The sequence below is a fragment of the Anolis carolinensis genome, chromosome 1, assembly GCF_035594765.1.
Source record: "Anolis carolinensis isolate JA03-04 chromosome 1, rAnoCar3.1.pri, whole genome shotgun sequence".
In the NCBI taxonomy this organism is placed as follows: Eukaryota; Metazoa; Chordata; class Lepidosauria; order Squamata; family Dactyloidae; genus Anolis; species Anolis carolinensis.
The window spans coordinates 195,544,115-195,568,761 of record NC_085841.1 but is presented as its reverse complement, the minus strand read 5'-3'; the positions used below and the strand labels follow the sequence as shown (position 1 = coordinate 195,568,761).

At 39.4% G+C, this 24,647-nt stretch overlaps 1 protein-coding gene across 2 annotated transcripts in view; it reads right to left on the bottom strand.

Moving 5' to 3' along the window:
* znf804a (zinc finger protein 804A) overlaps nt 1-24,647 on the bottom strand; it is a 266,577-nt gene that overhangs the window by 6,025 nt on the left and 235,905 nt on the right. The window contains exon 3 of one of the 2 annotated variants that reach the window (XM_003223913.3): nt 7,105-7,235. In XM_003223913.3, coding sequence (XP_003223961.1) covers nt 7,105-7,235 — 131 coding nt within the window. The remainder of the gene's footprint in view (nt 1-7,104; nt 7,236-24,647) is intronic. The other variant, XM_062963397.1, reaches the window with a different exon arrangement.

Sequence of the window (24,647 nt, the reverse complement as noted above, 5' to 3'; positions counted from 1 at the left end):
AAGTTAACAGTATGATAACTTAACAGTTGCAGTATCCCATTATGGTGGTTTGAGCATTGGACTATGACTCTGGAGGTCAGGGTTTGAATCCCCACTCAGCCATGAAAACTCACTGGATGACTGCAGTCAAGTCATCCTTTTCCAGTCTCAGAGCATGGCAAAGGTAAGCCTCTGAACAAATCTTGCCATAAAAATCCAATTACCAGTACATCATTTCCTTAGGGTTGCCATAAGTTGGAAATGATTTGAAGATATACAGCATCTAACAACAACATTCCTTTAATTCAGTGGGTGTTCTTCAGTTTGTTAACAATCTGATAATACATTTTTTAAAATTTCTACATTGTGATTATTTGCATCAGAGATCCCTATGATATTGGGCAGGCCTTGGAAAATGTGCTCTTTTGCACGAGGTGGCCACAATAGATGTAGTATTTAGGGAGGTGGCATTCTTCTCCCAAAGTTGTCCAGGCTCTGATAGAAAGCTATTTAATTTGTGGTGTTGGAGGAACTGTAATTTTGGATCTAATAAGAATTTTGCAAGACATTGACTCCAAAGATCTTGCCACTTATGAGCCAATTCATGACAAGTTCATCCCTTTTTTTAAAGAGGGGGGACTTTCCCCATATTGAGAAGTCCCTGCCATGTAAAAGAGAACAATGGGTTAAGGCTTTAACCATCGCAAACTCTGCAGTGCTTGACAAAACTATTAAAATACTTCAAAAAGATAGTCAGTCAATTGAAACAGTGCTAAGAGGTAAGAATTTGTGCTGATGAATGCCATTAGCATGATGGATGTGTAAGCACACCTCAATAACATTTATAGAACTTATTGCACATTAGAAGCGTGACATACATCAGCAGTTCATAAGGTGCCCTCTATAGTCAATGTAGGGTTTCTGACATTGTGGAGTTGTAATGTAATGTAATGTAATGTAATGTAAACTTTTATTACGGTCAATGGCCAGCTCAGACTTTGTGGAGTTATAATTTACTGAAGTGAAATGCCTGTCTATTATTCTAAATATATACACACACACAAACACATTTTCTGTAGCTTGGCGATGGACACCTCATTCTGCTTGCTTGTAGGACCATCCAGGTCAAGTTGGAGGAAATTATGGCCTAAAGAAGTTTCAGTTCTTTGTCTCCCAGAAGTTTATCAATCCATGGACAACTACATTTTCTGAGCACTGCAGCTGGTTGAGGCTACCTTAATTAATCTTTCAAACGATGGAACTGCTGGAGTCTCATACTTGCAGCCATTAACTATTTATGGATACAAAAGAACATGTATGCTCACTCATTTTAATGTGTTGCCCTTTGCTTTGTTAACTGGCTGATTTAGCAATATCCTGTTTAATGAACAATGTTGTCCCTATCGAATCTGATGAAACCTGTTGGTTGCATTCTTTTAGCCTGCCAATTATATAAGAGAATTCAGAGATGGTGATTCTCCATTTCTTAAAAACCTTATACAGAAAATCCACTGAAATAATGGCACTTTCCAATTAAGTTATAACTCTACCTACCGTACTGTCAAGGTAGGTCAATTTGTTTTCTCCTCAGTACAAATTAATAAGATCAACACTGCATTGGATCTCCAGCACTTTGTCTCCTGCCCCTAGCCATACAATTTGCAATTGCACACACCTTTGTCCTGCTCCTTCGAATCTGAACATGCCCACTTTATCCACAGTCCCAGCCCTGCATGCCTAGTACTTCCGTGACTGGTTGTCTGTTGTTTGGTTGATGTTTTTATGATGTTTTAATTCTACTGGTTTTTATTGTTTTTACCATATTTTATTGCTTATGTTTTTAACTATGTCTCTTTGCACCTTGTTTATACTGGGCTTGGTCCCCAGATAAGCCGCCCCAAGTCCCTTTGGGGAGGTGGTGGTGGGATATAAGAATAAAGTTATTATTATGATTATAATAATTCTTATTATTATACTAGTGGTTGGACTCTGCTTGCTAATGGAGGAAAGCAAGCAGTGATGGTGGCAAGGCTGAAAAGGAACAGTTTCCAGCTCCATATTTTCTATCCTTCCAATGCTGCTGATGTAGGAGCTCCATGTAACTCTGAGAGGGTGGCCAGGAAAAGCATTTATATCATACTAGCTGTGCCCGGCCACGCGTTGCTGTGGCTTAGTCTGGTGGTGTTGGTCAGTCTACATTAGGTTGTATTGATGCTGTGACCTCCACCCTTCTTTATGCTCACATTAGTAGTAGTATTTGAAGTCTGTTACCTTCTTCAATTTTTGTGTTGATTGATAATTGCTTGAGATCCCTGTTGTCTTTGGTTTGTTGTTAATTGTAATGTCTGATTCTGCTGAGTGCGGTTTATATTTTTATTGTGGTACAATAGTCTTATTTTTTTGTTTTGCCTGTGTAGGTGTTTATTATTATTGTTGTTGTAGTGATCATGAAGGTTGGATAAGTTAGATGCTACTGTATTGTTTTTTGGAGGCCCAGTTTAGCACTGACTGGCCTCTCAGCCTCAGTGCCTGGCTGTTTCTTGCCTGTGATGGTGTTGATTCTTATTGTTGTTGTTGTTGTCATTGTTATTATTGTAATTGTTTTTTTGGAGGCCAAGTGTGAATGTAGGGATTGGGGAGGTGGATGAGTTGTGTTGTCAAATGTTGTATTTGTTATAGTCACAATGCGTTGTTGTGAGTTTTGTGGGTCTGGATTGTGGTTTTGTGGTGTGGTTGTGTTGTTACAACTGAGAGGCAAGGCTTTTGTGTTGTGTTGCGAAGTTTTGTATTTCTGGGTCGTTTAGTTGTGTGCCAAGTTTTGTATTTCTGGGGCGTTTAGTTGTGTTGTTATAGTCACGATGCATTGTTGTGAGTTTTGTGGGTCCGGATTGTGGTTTGGTGGTGTGGTTGTGTTGTTACAATCGGGAGGGAATGCTTTTGTGTTGTGTTGCCAAGTTTCGTATTTCTGGGGTGTTTAGTTGTGTTGTTATAGTCATGATGCGTTGTTGTGAGTTTTGTGGGTCCAGTGTGGTTTTGTGGTGTGGTTGTGTTGTTACAACCGGGAGGCAAGGCTTTTGCATTGTTTTGCCAAGTTTTGTATTTCTGGGGCGTTTAGTTGTGTTGTTATAGTCATGATGCGTTGTTGTGAGTTTTGTGGGTCCGGATTGTGGTTTTGTGGTGTAGTTGTGTTGTTACAATCGGGAGAAAAGGCTTTTGTGTTGTGTTGTCAAGTTTTGTATTTCTGTGACGTTTAGTTGTGTACCAAGTTTCGTATTTCTGGGGCGTTTAGTTGTGTTGTTATAGTCACGATGCATTGTTGTGAGTTTTGTGGGTCCGGATTGTAGTTTTGTGGTGTGGTTGTGTTGTTACAACCGGGAGGCAAGGCTTTTGCGTTGTGTTGTTAAGTTTTATATTTCTGGGGCGTTTAGTTGTGTGCCAAGTTTCGTATTTCTGGGGCGTTTAGTTGTGTTGTTATAGTCACGATACGTTGTTGTGAGTTTTATGGGTCCGGATTGTGGTTTTGTGGTATGGTTGTGTTGTTCAAACCAGGAGGGAAGGCTTTTGCGTTGTGTCGCCAAGTTTCGTATTTCTGGGGCGTTTAGTTGTGTTGTTATAGTCACGATGCGTTGTTGTGAGTTTTGTGGGTCCTGTGTGGTTTTGTGGTGTGGTTGTGTTGTTACAACTGGGAGGCAAGGCTTTTGCATTGTGTTGCCAAGTTTTGTATTTCTGGGGCGTTTAGTTGTGTTGTTATCGCATGATGCGTTGTTGTGAGTTTTGTGGGTCTGGATTGTGGTTTTGTGGTGTGGTTGTGTTGTTGTAACCTGGAGGCAAGCCTTTTGCATTGTGTTGCCAAATTTCGTATTTCTGGGATGTTTAGTTTTGTTGTTATAGTCACTGCGCCCGCAACTTTATCCTTTTATATATATAGATAAGAACAAAGCTATCTTGGACAGGGATGGCGTAGCTCCATTAGTCAAGGTATCGGTGGAAGGCAAGGCCTACGAGCAATGAGCGCTCGATGACTCATAGGCCCTGCTCACAGAGCCTACAGTCAAGCACTCGACTATAGGCCAGGCAGGAAGGTCTGCTTGACACTCGACTGTAGGCCCTGTGATCTGGGCCTACGAGCATCTAGTGCTTGATGGCTCATAGGCCCGGCTTGCAGGGCCTACAATTGAATGTCAAGTGTTCGACTGTAGGCCCTGCAAGTCAGGCCTATGAGGCATCAATCACTCAATGGCTTATGGCCCAGCTTGCAGGGTCTGGCGCTTTGCTGCCTAAGGCCCGAAAAATCTTTGTTTTTTTCAGACCTTGAACAGAAAAGTCCATTTGTATAGGCTCCCGTTTCTGTAAGTGGTAGACGGAAATGGGGCCATACGAATGGTACAAATAGGAATGGTGAGGAATTCCATAGAAATGCACAAGACTACAGTATACTGTATATGGGACTACTTTAGGGCTAGTCTAGCAATTGAAGCTGTTACAGTTTTGACTAGGTCACCAATATGACATAACAATGGTGCTAAAAAAGATTTGCACTCACTTCTTATTGTTATCAGGCCAGATTTAAGATTCTCTTGTTAGTTCAAAAGGCCTGGCTGGGCTTGGTTACCTGTAGTTATTTGGAGTAAAGGCAGTGTGGTTGCATGCTCCATGTACCAGCTCTAATTATTCTTAATTTTAAATGCCTGTGAAATTTAAATGCAAGTTTACCCTCTTTCATACAAATTCACATTATGAAGCACATATTGGGCTAAATGCAATTCTTAGTCCTAGCTAGAGTGTAATCAATGTCCTTTATCTATGTGTTGATTCAGCATTCAACAATTGATCCAGTGTGTCTATTCTAACCCTATAGTGCTGCATATTAATATGTGTGTATTAATTTTCTAGTTTGTAGTAGTAGGTAAATATTTATAAATAAATACCTGCCCTGAGTACCTAGCATCCTAGTGGTTTCTCACAATGCATACTTATTTTATACAATTTTTTTTTTTAAAAAAATGTTATTTTGCCTTTTTGCCAGCCAAGCAGAATTACATTTGGGTGCTATGAAAGTGTTGTTCTCTGCACCTTCCAAAGCCCATTGCTGTATGTAATGAAAGTAGGCCACAATTTGCTGATAGAGCATGTACTTTGCACGCAAAAGGTCCCAGATTTGATGCCGTAACAGCTCCTCTTAAAAATGGTGAACTCTGCTGAAGATCTTGGAGAGCCATTGCCAATAATAAATTCGTTCATATGTTCATTTCTCCACGTAAATCTCTGAATTACTAATCAGAACAGGAACCCTCTGAAACATTAAAAATCAAAACAGAAGCCTCTGAAAAGTTTCAGAGAGAAGAGTAAAGGTTTGTTGTTTCAGAGAATTTCAAGCGGTGTTTTTTTCAATGTAACATCTTCTGTTGTTGTCTGGGGTGGAAGGGAGTGAGGGGGCTGAATTGACTGACACTTCAGCCCCCTCACATGGATTTCTGCAAAGCTGGTCTCCTCCCCTCAATATCTGTGTTTCTTTGTGGAGTTGTAGGAGACCGAGAGAAAGATGAGTGCTGCACATTCTCTGTGTTTGGAAAAACTTAAACTAGCTGGTTTTCTTATAATTCTGTTTCTTTCTGTCCCTTCATATTAGGTCTATAACCTTCCTCTGTTGAAATTATCCAATCTCAAACATATATCTTCCTAATTTCCATACTCCCTCCCCAAACTTTACACCCCTTAATTCCCCTCAGTTCTTAAATCCGTCTTTTATCAGCTTACTGTTAGTACTTATTGCTTATACATTTCATTGATATGAAAGTTATTTACCGCCTTATCACACTGGGAAATATATTTTGCGTCGGCAAGAACCTCTGTAGCAGAGTATTCAAAAGGCCCCACCCTAAACTACATTTTCCCAGAATTCTGTTTGCACCAGAAGAATGGGGCTGCCCAGGATAGGGCCCCAGTGTGAGAAGGTGTTTAAATTAATCACATGTGCTTAAATTGAAAAAATAAAATAAAAACCAGAAGTTAGACGGATTGTTCTGAAACTTGGCAAGCTTGCCGCCCTACTCACATTGTCTCACTGTGCCACAATTTAAGGGGATACCTTTTGTAGTTAAAAAAAATAATTTTAATTGAATTTAAAAAAATCTAGAGATCAGTAGATGAATGAATCTTTCTGAAACTTTGCAGGATTGATGTCCTGTTTATGTTGTCTCATTGTGCAGATGGGGATACCTATTATAGTTTTTAATATATATATATATTTGTAAAAGTTTTTAACATTTCCTAAAAATCAGTGGATGACTGGAATGTTCTGAAATGTTCTAAATGTTGCCTACAAGTGTGCCAAGCTTCATCCTGATAGCCATACAAGTGACAGGGAAACAAGTCTCAAACTTTTCCCAATTGCCATTAAATAATTATGAAGATTTGGATTACTAATCGGAATCTGACCCCTTTGAATCTTAACAAAATGAAGCAGGGAAATGAATCAATCAGTGGATTTCAGCCACTTTGCACACCTCTTCTGCCTAGTGTTAGTGCATGCTTTGTCGCCATAGAAGAGGCAGTGACTTACGCCATTCCCCCCTTCTAGTTGCAGCTCCCAACCAGCATCAACTCCCACAAGGAGCAGAAAGCCTAAATGAAATAGTGGAGGAAGGAGGATCAATTAAGATAATATATCACTGATGAAACAGCAAGGCCCTCAGCCTAAATCCAAGTGTGTGGAACTTTATAGAATGCTATATGGATTAACAATATATTCCTTTCCTCATAAAAGAAGTCCTGCCAAGCTTCAAATGACTGACCTAGTTCTAAAGGTTTTTCACCACAATGTGTGCATTTATTAAATGTGTGTATCTGTCTGTCTATCTATCTATAGTGAGAGAGCATATTTTAAACTACATAAAATCTGTCATTTTCACTCTGCTGGAAGAGTAACATTAAAACATGTATTTCATTGCAGAGTGCCAAATCTGACTGCTGCATACAGCTCAGGAAAAACACCATAAAAACATATCCAGTTTGTTCTGGTTCAAGATGTTAATCATCATGGAACCGTCTTCTACCATGACATACCACCGGGAAAATAATTTCCCTCTCTCTGCTCTTTTAACCTTTTAATAACTTTTCACTCACCACGCAGCTTCTTTTCTGAGTTCAGCTAACTTGTGCAAGCGTTGAAGGGCTTTTTCTTGCTTCCTTTCATCCTTTCTTGATTTAGATGCCACGTTTCGTGCAAACTCCCTCTGTTTTAGCTCCTTGAGTCTCTATTAGAAAATAATTGGAAGCAGGAGAGGGAAGGAGAAAGAGGAACATTGAATGCAAAAGAGTGAAGTCACACACACACACACACATATATACATTCATACCTTCCTATGAAAGAATACACCAAAATAACCTGTTAAGAGCTTGTTATTTTCTGTTCTCATGAAAATATTCGATTTGTACATTTATACAGATTGGCAGAAGCCCCAAAATTCACAATGGCATTATTACTGCTGTGGTGTTATTTGTTCACATGTCTAGAGGTTTATATGCTTCTCTCTCCTTTTTTAAGCGACTGCTTATGCAGTAGTAAAATAAAATATGTTCTTGCACAGTTCAAATTATTCATTATTATCTGACACAAAATTGCTGTCATATTTGGTGGAGGTGGTATATAAACAATAAACATATTTGTGGAGATATTGTTTAGCTTCTAAAAACATTCTGAATCATATATCTGGGGTATGCTGCATTTCCTTTATGGGATACTCAATTTGAAATTAGTTATTCTACTAGATGACTCACATGTCAAAATATAATGTCTGGCCTTCTACTTCTATAAAGAAAATGTAAAAGAAATAAATCAAGTTCTGTAGCCAATTGTGAATCATATTAAGTATATTCCAGGTAAATGATATTATATACCTATCATGCCTACTCAAGAGTAAGCCTTAATGAGTCTAACCAGATTTCCTAAGTAAGTATGTATATAACTGCATCCCTTTGGTACAAGTAAAAAAAAAAAACCCCAGAGTGATTAAAATGTACTGTAATACATAACAGACTTCATATATGATTGCAAATGTGGAGTTGTATCTGTATACACATACAACTGCTACATTTTGAGCAAGGGGATATGGAGCAAGGGAAAGGGGTGGGAGGGGGAATAGTTGGAAAACAATTTAACATTATGATTTTCAAGTAAAGACTCAGGGGGCTATTATAAAATTAAGGTAAAGTGAATAAAATGGCTGAAAACAGTGTTTATTTATTTATTTTTTAAAAAAACAATCCTCACTGCAATAGATTCAACACCTTGGAGAGCTCTTGTAAAGTTTGGAATAAAACTCAGAGATGATTCAGCCTATGCCTGTCATACAAGCTTCTAACTGCCTAACTTTATTATATGGCAATGTAGATAGGACCTTAGAAGACACAGAGAAAGCAAGATAGCACATAGCTCCTCACCCTTTAGAGGCCTGTAAACAGAAGCTGGATGAGCATTTTTCAAGAGTACTTTAGTTGTGTATTCCTACATGGAAGGGATTGGACTAGATGGCCCTTGTGGTCCCATCCAACTCCTAAGACAGCATACTTTTAAATGTTGTTCATTTGACATTCTAAAGACATTCTAAGGAATCATTTAATGCCTTCTAAGATTTTTTGTAAGAAAATGTGGACCACACAGTGAACACTGTCACATTTATGAGAGTGATTGTAGACCCTCAAGAAAAAAAGTGTGCATGAAACAATGGGCATGGCTACAGAGGGAAGTGGATAAATGAAGCGGAGAAGGATATATGCGGAAACATACTTTGGTCTATAGAGAAAAGTTATGTTAATTAAGTAAATTGAGCAATTTTTAAGGTAGAAGAAAAATACTATGTATTGCATCACGTTGCAAAAAAGGGGGAAGAGATTGCAGTTGGGTGTCAGAAAAACTCAACAAAATTCATACTGAAAATTTTCAAAGTCCATAGTTCTCCAAAGCCCCTGAAACCACCCATTCCTAAAAGTGAGTCTCATATATGTTTTCAGCATAAGGTGAATGAAAATCATGATCAAAGCCTCCACCAAGGAATCAAACATTCAGTCCCATCCTTGAAACCCTACTGGAACTCACACTTCTCAAATTATTTTCTCTGTCCTATCATTTACAGTTTTTGAAAAGAAAGGGATAGGAGGTCAGGGTGGAAAGCTGGTCATCAAGCAGTAACCCACTGCTGACTCAAAGGTCAGTGCATTGAGTCTGAGAATCTATATATATAAAAAGGCAATGAACTTTCAGCCTAGAAATAAACAACAAAACTAAAAGCCACAGAACCATGAAACTTCGCAACACAACACAACGACCTTGCCGCTAGGTTCCTACAACAAAACCTAACATTTGGATCCAAACCGGGACCCAAAAACCCAAACAACAGGAAAAAATTATCTGCGCCTGCACCGAAGAGGAACCGGTGCATGCCCAGCACATCCCCACCCCCTCCTTCAACTGTCACTCCCCCGCATCTTGTGCGCTCAGCTATTCCCACCTCCGCCGCCATCTTTCGCAACATCCCCAAACCACACCACGTGAGGAAAAAGACAGCCGGTGGGGATCACCATTTCTTCACCCCCTTTGAAAGGAAGACATGCGGCTGAGAGGGAAAAGGCATTATTTCTGAGAGGCATTATTTCCTGGAGGCTGGACTGGTTGGATCTTCTTGCGGTCCAAGGCACTCTCAGAATTTTCCTCCAACACCACAGTTCAAAAGCATTTATCTTCCTTTGCTCAGCCTTCCTTATGGTCCAGCATTAGAGATGCTAATAATTGTTCACATATTTCCTGCAATGTTCAATCTAATGGCAGACATTATTTCTCATACAGAGCATTTGCAAATTGCAATAGTGTTACAGTAAGAGAAGATCTCTTTCTCAAACGCAATCTATTAAGAGAATTAAAAATCAACCTTTCTCATTTGAACACTATCCAAACAAAGTCTGAAAACCCAAATACATTACGTTTTCAATCATGGAAGTAAATACATTCCACCAGCGTGGTGAAAAAGAGCAGACAAGCAATCAGTTACACAACTTTATTAAGAACAAGCTACTGAGGCAAGTGAGACCACAAACAGAGAGCTATGGGTTGGGGGAAGAACGGCAAACCAGGACAATTCCTACACAGTGGAATCAAGAGTTCTTTAAATTCCCTTCCATTTTCTACTCTAAAGGATGGGAAAATGTGCCAGTTGCGCATTCTTCTGCATTTGATTAAAAGACTCACACACAACCTCATAGCTTTAATTCCATTGCAATGAAATTTACACTAGTATTATGTCTCTAGTCCTTTTTATCCCAAATATGAAGGACTTTGAGGAGGGGGGGGTATATAAAGACAAAAAGAAACACAATCCTTTTTCACTTGCCTCAGGCCCCATCAACACTGCCATATAATGCAGTTTGAAACCCAAGTTAAGGGCCTTAAGCAACTTCAGATATCTAGACTGTCCATACTTACGATGCCAGTGTAATAGATAATAGGTTCTCAGAGAAAAGGGGCTGGCAAATCTAGTCCAGAATTAATGGCTAAAGATAGGTCAAATCAAATCAAATCACGTTTTATTGATTAGCCCATCGGCCGTATCAAAACATTTAACACATAGACATACATACAACATACAACATACAACCCGCGGTAAAAAAAGAAGTTAAAATAAACAAGCTGTTAACAAGACCCCGTTCAGGTCAAATATCTGCATCACCTGCACAATTTACCCCAATTGATTCCAGATATGCAATTCTCAGTTGTGTGGCTTTGAATAGGAAAAGGGCTGTTTTGTGTGTTATTTTAGGATTCTGGCCGGCCAACAAAAATGAAATTTTAATATGTGGGTCCCAGTGTGTTTTGTGAATAATGTATGGCCCGAGGCATTGGTGTCTCTCTTTCTTATACAATTCACAGCTGAACAAAACATGTGCGATATCCTCCACCTCTGATGCTCCACAAATACAAAATCGTTCGTTGTATGGAACATGATTAAACCTTCCGTGTTTGACCATCGTATCCAGCTGCTCAAAACGGGCTCTGGTAAATACCCTCCTGAGATGTTTAGGCATTTCTGTCTTTAGATACCTGGCTGTTTGGAAAGTATGTTTAAAACGGCTTAACCATTTCAATGAGCCAGCTTTACTCAGGGTAGCAATGTCTTTTTGGCCTTCTATATCCAGTACTCGTTGAGCCACTATTTTTGGGTCTAGTTCTTCTAAGAGATTTGGATACCGAATCGGAAGTCCACAACTACTAATGTATTTTGTCAGATGAACTAGCCAAGAGGACTGATGTTGATTTTCTATCTGCTCTAACAGGCACAGTTTTGGCAGTCTATCATTTGCCATGGCAATCAATTTTATCCAGTAGTTGTAGGCCCTGATTTTAGATAAGCCATCAACTGTGTATACTCCCAGTTCCGCTCTTACTGCAGCAGCTGGAGTCGTCCTGTCTACTCCTAGAAAACTTCGCAGGTGCTGTGATTGTGATTGCTCTAATAATGGTACCTGGTTTAGACCCCAAACTTCAGCTCCATATAAAAGCATGGGGGTAACCTTCGCTTTATACACTTTAAGAAGTGGGTCTAAAGATCCTGGTTGGCTGTGAGTTGTTAATTTAAGCAGTTGGTTTACACGTACTCTTGCCCTGACTGAGCTTCTTTGATGATGTGGTAGCCAAGAGCCAGTCTCAGAAAAAACAATTCCCAGGTACGTGAAAGTGCAAACTTGCTCTATTGATTCACCATCCAGGAACCAGCTATGTCTGTTATGTCGTTTGCCAAATACCATTATTTTTGACTTTGATTTATTAATAGTTAGAGCGTTGTTATGACAATAAGTGTTAAATCTTCTCAGCAGCCTACGTAGCCCGACTTGCGAGTATGATAATAAAATCATATCATCGGCATATAGTAGGATGTTAAAGTGTGTTTTACACAACTTAGGCATATGTACCTCTGGGTCCTTCAGCTGTTCGGGGAGATCATTTACGTATAAGCTAAATAACAGTGGTGCTAATATACATCCTTGTCTAACCCCTTTGTATGTTTCTACACTGTTTGTCATGGCTCCTTGCGTCCCGAATCGCACTTTCAGGAAGGTGTTTGTGTAAAGTGCTTTGATTAGTGCCAGCAGTCTGGGTTCCATATTGAGATCAGTTAATTTTTTCCATAACGTCTCTCTATTTACAGTATCAAATGCTGCACTAAGATCTATAAAAGCAGCATACAGTTGTTTCCCTCTGCTGACATATTTTGCAATTGTATGATTTAAAACAAAGCAATTGTCAATAGTTGATCTATTCTGCCTGAAGCCAGCCTGTTCTTCAACAAGGATATGTTTTTCTTTTTCCCAGCATTCAGCTCTGTTCAGGAGATATCTGGCATATATCTTGGCCACAATATCAATTAGGCTAATTGGCCTGTAGGAACCAGGGTCTTTTTTGTTCCCTTTTTTGTAAACCGGGACAACTATAGCCATCTTCCATCCAACTGGAATCTGGCAGATGTTATTTATGTGTGTAAATAAGCCTGCTAACAGGGGGGCCCACCAATCCAGATGTGTTTTAAATAGCTCAGCGGGTAAATAATCTTCCCCTGGGGCTTTATTGGTCTTCAAATTATTTATAATACATCTGATCTCATCTTCTGTTACTGGTGGCCAAAGGGGCAGGGCTTTTATTGATAGATCTTTACCTCGTGACTGTGTCTCTGTAGGTTCTGTGGAGGCAAACAGGTGGGAGTAGTAATTTTCCCAGTCCTCTGCAGGAATAGGTATGTCAAATGTAAATTTCCTTTCCTTCAAAATTCCAGCTACTGTGTGCCAAAAGATAGCTGAGTTGTGACTCTTAGCTGAGCACTCAAGCCCTGACCAGATCGAGACTGTATGATTTTTCTTTTTTGTTTTTATAAGTTTCTTATATTCTCGTCTCAGGGTTAGCATTTCTAATTGAGGATTTACAAGATGTTGTCCCTGAGCACGTCTCATTGCCAATCTCAGCTTTGTTCTCTGAAGTTGGCATTCTTTGTCAAACCAGGGCGCTCTGCTCAAGTAAGGACCTTTAGGAGTGGATTTTGTGACAAGATGTTCCTTTAGACTGCCACAGATATTTGTAAATGCATTAGAGACTGTCTGCCAATCTGCTGAGTGTGACTGAATTATTGAGTTCCAGTTTGTAATATCCTCTGTTTTGAGGCTATTGGCTATTGCTGTCATGTCTACTTTGGTCCAGGCAAGTCTTTTGTTTTGTATCACCTCAGTGTTGGCCATAATCCAGTTATCATTCCTATTATTTGGTCTTAAATCTGAGGGGCCCAAGAATTTCACACACACTGGTTGATGGTCACTTTCTTCCCTCAAAAGTACTTTGATCTGTGAAAAAAGATTGGCCTTGCCTGTTGAGACACATATAAAATCTAAGGCACTGCTTGTATGGCTAGAATGAAATGTATAGGGGTATATATAATTATAATTATTGTTATTGTTCTTACCTCCTAGGATTTGTAAATTGCACTTCAAGATCAGTGATGCCAGACTTATACCAGACCTATTGATCTTTTTGTCTCTTGAGTACCATTTTGGGTGATTTTTAATAAAATCATGTGGAAGGCCACCATATTGGGCTAGATCATGTATAGATGGGCCTAATTTAGCATTAAAATCTCCAAGTAAAATAATTATTGCTTGGGTATACGCTACTGTTAGTTCTTCCACTATTATCTCTAGCTGTACCCAGGCATCAGGACTGTAATAGGAGGATGTGAGGGCTAAAGATAGGTAAAGGTGAAGGTTTCCCCTGACATTAAGTCCAGTCGTGGCTGACTCTGGGGGTTGGTGCTCATCTCCATTTCTAAGCTGAAGAGCCGGCGTTGTCCGTAGACACCTCCAAGGTCATGTGGCTGGCATGACTGCATGGAGCGCCATTACCTTCCTGCCAGAGCTACTCACATTTTCATGCTTTTGAACTGCTAGGTTGGCAGGAACTGGGGCTAACAGCGGGCACTCATTCTGCTCCCGGGATTTGAACCTGGGACCTTTTGGTCCGCAAGTTCAGCAGCTCAGTGCTTTAACACACTCTGCCACCAGGGCCTCCAATGGCTAAAGATACAATGACTGAAATCTAGACTCTGAAGAATGTAACACTTGGGTAGACAAAAGCAATCGTTTCCATTTTTTCTACATTCAATATGCTTTTAGACTTAGATTTTTATCATCTTGGAGATGATTAGAGGAACACATTATGGTAGATTAGAATTAAAAATGTATTGAAACAACATTATTATCTATTTTACACTACAGTCTAGCTGTTAGTATACTGATCTAGAGATCAGAATACTAGACAATGGTCACTCAAATAGTATTGCATTTTGGCCTTTCAAATATTTGCTGGACCATGTATCCAGATCTAAAAGTCCACTCAAGAGTTTCTGCTTTAAAATCATTACACTATGGAACAAAATTAGAAAAAAAATCTGTTCCTGTTTTCAAAGTGTTAATTCCTGTTTAATTGTGTGGTACTTTGAAAGTAGTTGTTATATTCCAGAAACTTTGTTGTTGTGGCTGCCACAAACTATGTTGAATGGTTGAGACTTTATGAGATATTCAGTGAAAAACTATAGCAAAATGTGCTAAAGTATGTCTCTCAAAAACAAAGTTTTTGCAGTTTAAAAAAACTTTTTCCATGTTTTTTTGATAGAACCAATTAGGAAATGACATGTTTAACCCAGGAACAAAAATCGTGTTACACAGTGTTATTTATAGTGGCACCCAGTTAACATCACATTATTGAGAGTTCCGCTTCCCCTTCCCCTAAAATCAAACTTTAGTGTAGCATATTTGCATGAGCCTAAATTATGTACCCTTTTGCTCTGTTCCCTCTCATTCTGAGTGATACTTAGCTCTGTGCCATCTGTCTACTCATATGCTCTCACAAAGTGTTAAAAGGAGCTGAGAAAGAGCAATGTGAAATGTTAGACTTGTAGGTTAACAGGTATTACTTGTCATTGCAGTTCCTCAGTGTGGCTTTCTCCCCTAGGGAATCCTTGAAAAGTAAAAAAAAAATAAAAAAAATATATAGATGATTGGGAAGTTTAAATAATCATGGCCACTATTTTAAATATTCCCCAGGAACATCTTGCTAAAACTGTAGCCTGTTACAAGGTAGAAATATCGAAAGTTACCCATTTTAGATATAGCTTGGGGATTTCTGAGAACTGCTCTGCAAAGCAGAGTGACATGAGCTGAAGCTTCCTTTCATAATATTCAGTTCTTCTGTGGATTCCCGTCTTCCACAAATTCTGCAATAGTGAACAAACTCAGCACTTCATATTCCTTCACATTTTCTCCTCTGATATGCAGAGTATCTGGTTGCATATGCATACCAAGTGGAGTGGTTGGTTTTTTTTTTTGGTTTTTTTTTTTTGGGGGGGGTTATTCAAGTGAAAAGACAAAACAAAACTATTGATATTAAAGTTATTTTCTCCATTTCACCTTTCTGTACCATCTGGTCCATTCTAAAAGTAAATTATGGTGTTTACTCATGGACCTTTCTCAGAGTTTTGCACTAATCACCCTCTGTACATAGCAATTGATGTCTTAGTTTTAATAATGGTCATGTTATGTTGTTTTATAACTATGTTATTATATTGTGTTTTTAATTTATGGACTGTTTTTATTATGTAAGCCACCTCGAATCCCTTCGGGGAAATGGAGGCGGGGTACAAGAATAAAGTTGTTGTTGTTGTTGTTGTTGTTGTTAGAAACACAACAAGATGAGTCCACAGCAGACACTCTGCTGGCTGTTGTATTGGATCATACGTCGGACATTTCCTAAGTGTCTAGGACTGTGTGATGTATTGGCGAATAATGCACGCAGATCCCAGTAAGGTGGCCTTCTGCAGCTGGCAGGTGGTAATATTGACAGCGCCAATTGTGTTTAAGTGCAGGCCAAGGTCTTTAGGCACTGCACCCAGAGTGCCGATCACCACTGGGACCACCTTGACTGGCTTGTGCCAGAGTTTTTGCAATTCAATCTTTAAATCCTCATATCGTGTCAGCTTTTCCAGCTGTTTCTCTTCAATCCTGATGTCACCTGGGATTGCAACATCGATGATCCATACTTTGTTTTTTAACACGATTGTGAGGTCAGGAGTATTGTGCTCCAAAACTCTGTCTGTCTGAATTCGGAAGTCCCAGAGTAGCTTGACATGTTCATTCTCTGTAACTACTACTCCTACTTCTTCTTCTTCTTCTTCTTCTTCCTCTTCTTCTTCTTCTTCTTCTTCTTCTTCTTCTTCTTCTTCTTCTTCTTCTTCTTCTTCTTCTTCTTCTTCTTTGAAGTCTCTGATACAGGCAGTCCCCAGTTTACAAAAAGGTAGATTCTGGACGCTTGCTCTTTAGTTGAATTTGTATATAAGTGGAACAGATACATTTTTAAAGTGTCACTCCAGCCTGTTTTTTTAGTTTTGGTCAGCATAATGAAGGATTTATTTATGTATTTACACTATTTATATCCCGCCTTTCTCTATTCCGAATGGAACTCAAGGCGGATTACATAGAGGCAATTATTCAATGCCTTAAAACACATACTATTCCAAAAAATTAAAATTAAATTAGAATAAAATTAAACGAAATTATACATTTTAAAACATTCCATTCTATATTATAATCACGCCATCCATACTCATAGTCCAAGCTGTTCCATAGACATTCCATATATTCCAAATCTGTTAATTTCACAGCACTATTAACAGATTTGGAAGGCCTGATCCCACAGCCAGTTTTTACCTTTCTTTTGAAGGCTAGGAGGGAAGGGGCTGATTTAATGTCCTTGTCATGTTTATTTTGCTGTCTGTGCTCCTGTTCAGAAGATTTCAGCTCACTTTCTGTCATGAGAAAATTGAATTTTGGAAAGAAAAAAAAGGTTGTTGTGGAAACAAAAATTGCTGATAAAGTGGCGAGACCTTTTCCCATTATAATTCTTCCAGGATTGAATTTTCCTTCCTAGGGGTGGCTCTCCTTTCACTTTCTGTTGCCTCGCCCCCGTTTGTAACTAGGAGCTGTATGTAAGTTGGATGTTTGTAACCTCTATATTTGCTTGACCAAGGCAATATGGCCATTTGGATAGTCTTTACTATGTACAAAGGTAAAGAATACTTTCACAGTTCTGTTCTATGCATCACATGAGATGGAGATTCTGCCTTTCTGGATATAAATTAAAAGAAGAGTGATTGAGAAGGATGTGTTTGCAGCACAAGGTATGATAAACCTTTACAAAGAAATGATGTCTGAGCCATCAGAAAATAAAACATAACTAATTAGACCTTATCACATAGATGTTTCCCCCCATTTTCTCTCTGTTTTTACAAAAAAAAAAAACTTTTCACACACTGACAAAAGAGAGTCGCATGCAGGCCATCTCATGGCACAAGGCCACTTCCGGTGACTACCCATGGGAATCCGTCTTGAAAGCATGCTACAAGGGAGAGAAAACTCTGTTCTCAGGAATTTCTTTCTCAGTCATTTTTAGAACTATTGGAGTGAAACCTGCTACAATGGTAGAACATATTATTTACCACTGGATTTTGGACCTAGTGCTTTGACTTGTGCCTAATTGAAACAACTGGTTGGTTGTGTGCTTTTTGGCTAAATGCACACAGATAGCACAACAGTAGTTTGTTGTGCCTGACTGGAACAACTGGTTGTGTGGATTTTATTTTAACAAAACGGACACTTATGATATTTTAGAAACACTTTAGAAATGACTCACCGGTGCCCCCTAATTTTGTAATGAGCATTGAAACATTTTGTTTTCATTGATTGCACAGACTTATTGGGTATACATAATGTTATCAGTGTTGAAATTACAGAAGCAGACATCCAAATAAAAATCTATTAGCAATAACTAGGACAGTTGGGATCCCTTTGCATTACAGAAATACTAGGATAAGGGTCTTATTTAGAAGATTTACCCCTCTTCTAAAGTCTGCACAATATAGCTCATGCAAGATTTGTTATAGTACTTTGAAAGTCATTTGCACCTGCTCAAGAGCCATCAGAACATACTAAACACATATCCCAGCTGTTTGAATGCATTAAGGTATGCTGAAGTGCACTGCATGGCTATTTCACTAAGTGTTCTATGTTGGCAATCACATTTCTATCTGCAATAACATACATTTCTGGTGTCCCTCTGGGGTTACTTAGCTGAGTATTTGGTTAATCCAGCCCACTATTAGTCTGAATTCATTTGCTAGATGCTGGAGAAGTGGAAAAAAGCGGAACATTTTTTTCAGACTACAACTTACATAATCTCCAAGCCAGAATGCACACCGACATGCTGGCTGGAGACTTCTGGATGTTTTGGAAAGCAATGCATTCAAGCAATCAATAGATTCTTGGCAAATGAAATATTTTGAATCACTAATGGATTTGGGTCTATAATACAGTAAACAAGCCGCTGATTAAAACATTGAAATATTTCAGAGGTATTTCTGAAATATGTGGATGTGCCTTTCTTCCCCACCCCCTTTTCCTCCACCTCTTTATTCTCTCCTTCTCTAGACACATTTGCTTGAGGGAGAAGCTTAATGATTAATAATTTACTGTATTTGTTTTTGGTTCTAAGTGTGAGACTTTGCCAATTTGGCTGGATAAAATGCTGACTTGGCAAAGCAACAGCTACATTTTGGGGTGAATATATTGAGCAAAATCTATTGAGTTTGAGAAACACTTCCATCTGTTCTGAAAGTTTGCATTCAACATGGCAAGGTGGAGAATGTTTGGTCCACCGGATGTTCTGGACGGCACATCTCATCATTTGTTAGGCCAAAGATTCCCCTTCTTTGCACTGGTTAGGGAAAAAATAAACCCCTTCTCTTTGCATAAGACAAAAAGAGCACTTCTCCACTGACTCTATAATGTAGTTTGGAACCAGTTTGGGTGGAACTAGCTTTGCTGTTTGCCCCAGCTCCTGCCAACCTAGCAGTTTGAAAACATGCAAATGTGAGTAAATCAATAAGTACCACTCCAGCGGGAAGGTAACGGCGCTCCATGCAGTCATGCCGGCCACATGACCTTGGAGGTGTCTATGGACAACACCGGCTCTTTGGCTTAAAAATGGAGATGAGCACCAACCCCCAGAATCGGTCATGACTGGACTTAACGTCAGGGGAAACCTTTACCTTTACTTTTTAGCTTTGCTGCATGGTTGATTAGATTGACAGATCCAGACTATTTTTAGGTCAGGAAGGTGATTATGTTTGTTTACTATAGATCCTGACCTCAAACTACTATGTGCCCCCCAAATTTCCAAGGAGAGATTTGCACCAGCAGAAGAGGTAATAAAAAGGGAAGGGAATTACAGGAGTGGAGGCAATCAATTACCTCTGCCAGGGGGTCAATTAGCCCCCTATTGCCCAGACATGCCCTTGGGCATTTTTAGACAGCTCCCTCTTCTTTTCATTTGGAATCCTACAAAGTGCTTCAATGAAGGAGGGTGTCTACAATGTACAATGTAAACATATCTACATTGACCATTTAATGCGGCTCCAAGCTGCCTGGAAACTCCGGCAGCCACAAAACACACACAACCAATGTGCACTGTTGTGAAGATTAAAGGGTTTCTTCCACTGCATTGGGGCCCCTGGTGGCACAGTGTGTTAAAATGCTAAGCTGCTGAACTTACGGACCAAAAGGTGCCAGGTTCAAATCCTGGTAGCAGAATGAGCGCCCGCTGTTAGCCCCAGCTCCTGCCAACATAGCAGTTCGAAAACATGCAAATGTGAGTATATCAATAGGTACCACTCCGGCGGGAAGGTAACGGCACTCCATGCAGTCATGCTGGCCACATGACCTTGGAGGTGTCTACGGACAACGCCAGCTCTTCGGCTTAGAAATGGAGATGAGCACCAACCCCCAGAGTTGGTCACGACTAGACTAAACATCAGGGGAATACCTTTACCTTTTTTACCTCCACTGCATTAAAGAAACAAAATTTTGACCTTGGAATGTGGAATATTTTGAGATTTGTTGCAGTGCATTGAAAGGCTTAACTTCTGCTTTCCTTAATGCAGTGAAAGAAACCCTTTAATCTTCACAACAGTGCGCATTGGTTCTGTGTGTTTTCTGGCTGCTGGAGTTTCCAGGCAGCTTGGAGCTGCATAAAATGGTCAATGTAGATATGTTTATAGTTTCCCTAAAAATGAGATTGGCCAAATTTGCATATCTATTATGATAATGTTGATTTGTTTGTCTTCAGAATTATGAATTCAGTATGCTAGTTTAAGCTCTTTCTCTTACAGTCTTATCTTTTACTACTTTGTAAATACATTTAATTCAAGGATTAAACACTTGCAACAAAGCAATGGACTATAACAACCTTATCACATGCGAAAAAATAAGCATCCTAGGATGCTTCTGCCCCAGTTCACTCATGGAGCCTCACCACCCATCAGACGTCATAGGCTGACTTTCCGTGGGGCTCCATGGGTGAACTGGGGTGACAGCCTGGTAGGATACTCTGCTGCCAACATGGTAGCCACCCCCCCCCACACACACACACACACACTGCGGGATTAAGCCAAATGGTGATGCTTCCCCACGTGTGAAGGGGAAGTGTAAGCTTCCAACCAGGGTGCTGGGATAGTCCCACTGCTGCCTCAATTCACCACAGAGACTGCTGAATCGCAATGCTGAACCTCATCCAAGTGATGAACATTTCCAACACAAAAATGTGCGTTTTAAATGGAAGTCAAAAAATCCCGGGACCTGAGAGCAGATCCCCACACAGATCTGGGTCCCGTGCCATTCTCACAGGCTTCCTCTCCACTGGAACGAAATGACATACAGCAAAAGATTTTTTTTTAAAAACCCACTCCATTATATACTGAACCTCGTAAGTGCACATGCGAATATCTTAATATAAATATAAGCAAATTCGCATGTACGCTTATGAAGTTCAGCACATAGAGTGAATAAAAAAAAAACTTCTGCCAGATTTCCCCCTTTCCCCTATTGTTTATTCAAGCTCTGTTTAATATTATGAAGTTTTTTTAAAAAGGGGATTCAGACATGTTTCAATTGCTCTCCATTCATGCTTCTTTTAAATCAGCTGTGTGTCTGTTTCACAGCCCGGTCAGCTGATCAACTGTTTAGGGCTTTAAAAAAGTGGATGTGAGCTGAAGCAGTCTCCATAGGGGGAGGAAAGGAAATTGTGTGTTTTTTATGAGTGCAGGGATACGGTGATGTGAATATGTCCATTTTCTGGCCAGAATCAGGATAAAAAGGGACCTTTTTACCCTATGTTTTTCATCCATTGCTAACGTCATATAGCCACCCCACCCCTTAACCAGGTAACTTCTGTGTTTTAGGTGCTGTGTAGATGGGCCCTATATGAATTTAGTGAAAAATATTTTTAAAATTGACTGCATTTCTGAATAGCAGAGAAGTATGCACAGAGCATTGCACATTCCCTAATAAGAGAGCAAGAAAATGTAATTAATCTGCTAGTAAATTCTGAAAAATCAGTGTTGTGACTCACATTTTTTACCTACAAAAGAGTAAAAACTGTTTTAAAATTGTTATGAAATTGGTATTTTAACCATTTAACTTTTCATCTAACTTCTGTGAGCCTGCTATTCTCTGGTACTGTGGAATATGTTGTTCCTCTGTTACAGTGTTGATGCTAGATCCAACAAACAGGCCAGTAACTGTTTCAGTGCAGAATGGGTAATGGTTTGCATCTTTTCATATGGTTAGAGCTTGTAATTGATTCACTAACCGTATTTCTGCTAGCTCACTAGATTCTCCTATTCACATGAAAGTTACAAATATGCTTTAGTGAGTTCATAATTGAATGTATTACAATTTGTTACAGTACATCTGTGTGAGTGTGTCATATTTGATAAAAAGGAAAGTCTGCTGTCTTAGGAGAGGAAATATTGGAATTGGGAGATTTCAGGCAGGTTCATCCATGTGATTTATTTGGGAAGACAGCCGACAAAGCAAAGAATTAGAGACAAAGGGGAAAGAAGGAAGAGAGACAGAGAGAGAACTTTCGGGAGCCCAGGTATGTTCAGAATAGCTGGTTTTGTGAGAGACAAAAATGTGTCTAGGAATAGAAGTGGAAAGGTGAGAGGAGTGTTTTGTTTGATTATCAGGAAACCAAAGTCCTCAGGCAACCAGGAGCTTATGAGGATGTCAGGACTTTTGCCTGGAAATGCAGGTATCTATCCTGCCCTCCTCCCCATAGGGATATATAGAAGGAAAGTGTCTGGAGTGTGTATGTGTGCAAACTTAGCAATTGTGTATACTATTATTTGCAATAATATGTAATAAATCCTTTTGCAATCTTGCACATACATGCCACACACAGAGATAATTATAATTGAATGAAATGCTTTGCTCAGACCCATACTTCATGCCTTTCTCTCTTGGTTTCTCTTTGTCTCTCTTCCCTTTCCATCTTACTTTTTTTCTACATCTGCCTTCCCTTCTTTTTTACACAATGACCCAATTAAGGTAAGATAGGTTGGGAGAAGAATGGGCCTGTCAGGTAACTGGTCACTTAAACTGAAGAGGCCCCAAATTGAATTTAGGTTCCCTGACTCTTGGCAGACCACATTTCTTGATTGGGAGAGAGGAGAAAAAGGGCTTCAGTGATTCAGTGCAAAGAAAATTCTACGTATTCTCCAAAACTCTCAAGATATTTTTGATTAAAACTCTCCACCTTTAATTAGAATCATAATATCCTAGAGTTAGAAGAGACTTCGTGGGCCATCCAGTCCAACCCCCTGCCAGGAAGCAGGAAAATTGCATTCAAAGCAATATGACCAATCTTCTTAAAGAATCAGTTGTTTTTGTACTTGTCCTAAAAGTGAAATAAATCACGCCTTATTAACCTTTAAAGCAATTTAAGTCTGAGCAAAGTGTTTGTTGGCAAGTGTGGAGAGAAAAGAGACTGGCAAATGAGTGATGAACTGACAACATTCTTATATGATCAGATCCTATAAACTGGGACAGGCTTTCCCAACCCATATATTGTTCTATTGGTCTGCCATAGTGCCCTTGGAAACAGTCATATTATGAGCTTTCTTGTCCACTCGGGGGGGGGGGGGGAGAGAGAGAGAGAGAGAGAGAGAGAGAGAGAGAATCCAGATTGTAGGAAGATCATTTCAAAAGTATAAAAAAGTCTCCATGAAGCTGCCAGTAACAAAATGCTCTTCCCTAAGGTCATCAAGAACATCTCATGGTCTGACCTAGCACTAAAAATTAAATAAATGAGTTGGTTGACCTTAATAATAATAATAATAATAATAATAATAATAATAATAATAATAATAACAACTTTATTTTTATACCCCGCCCCATCTCCCCGAAGGGACTCGGGGCGGCTTACATGGGGCCTTGCCCGACACAACAATATAATAACAGCAACAAGACAATAAAACAAATATCCCAACAACAAAACATCAGCATCAATAAAACAATCATAAAAATCAACATACAGCATAAAATGTTAAAAACAGGAGACTAATACACGGATCTGGGCCAAAGTGCAGAATATTTCAAAATGGGGATAGGTAGTTTCACAGCTAAAATAGTCAATAAAGTGCAATGTAATAATGGCAAAGCATCAATGATGGAGCTATTGTTGAATGGGCAGATAAATCGAACCTACAACGATTTATCATCGAAGGCCTTTTGGAAGAGCCAGGTTTTTAGGCTCTTCCGGAAGGAGAGGAGGGTAGGGGCCTGCCTGATCTCCCTGGGGAGTGAGTTCCAAAGCCGGGGGGCCACGACGGAGAAGGCCCTCTCTCTCGTCCCCACCAACCGTGACTGCGACCTTAAATCAATTAATCAAATCATTTCAGTTAGTGAATTGTTTTTCAGATCTCTAATGTTTAATATTATCAAATTACAGTAATCTTCAAACTTAACATTATATGATCTAGGTTCAATCACAGAATGGAGGAGCTATGGATTGTGTGGGAAACAAGGTTTTTGAGAAGGGATCCTGAAAGAAAAGGGAAACAATTTAACTCAGTGTTAGATTTCATGTTCTACATAGAAAAGACCTCAACTTGATTCTCAGATATTGCTGAGAATGACTCCAGTTAGAAACATTGGAGTGCTCCTGGAAGTCTGAATAAGCAACACTTCACTGGATGGAACCATAGTCTAATTCAGTGAAAGGCCACTTCTTGTAACTCTAGGTTTTCCCGCATAGGTTTTCTTGAAAGCTGTTCCAAACACAAGCTTATTGTGGTCATACACAACAATATTTAAACAATTTGAATTATCCAGTTCAAATAGGATGAATATAATGTAACATACTCTGAAGGATTATACTTCTCTTAATGGAGTCAGAGAGGACAGGTTTCTTTGCAGGCAGGAAAGTATCAATCTGCTCTACTGAAATCTTTTCAAAGACTTCTTTTCATAGTTCTTTTTCTGAACTCTCTTCAGCTTCACCTGAATTCACTTCCCTGAAATTTATATTGATATAGCACCCCTTAAAGCAACTTCAAACATCTTTCTTAAACACACACTCAAGTGAGGGATAGAGACTTCCCCTCTTTTCCAAATATATCTGGTATTTTATTCCTGCTTCACAGTGAGATTTCAGCCTTCTGATGTCTTTTCTTGCCAGGGGCTTGGTGACA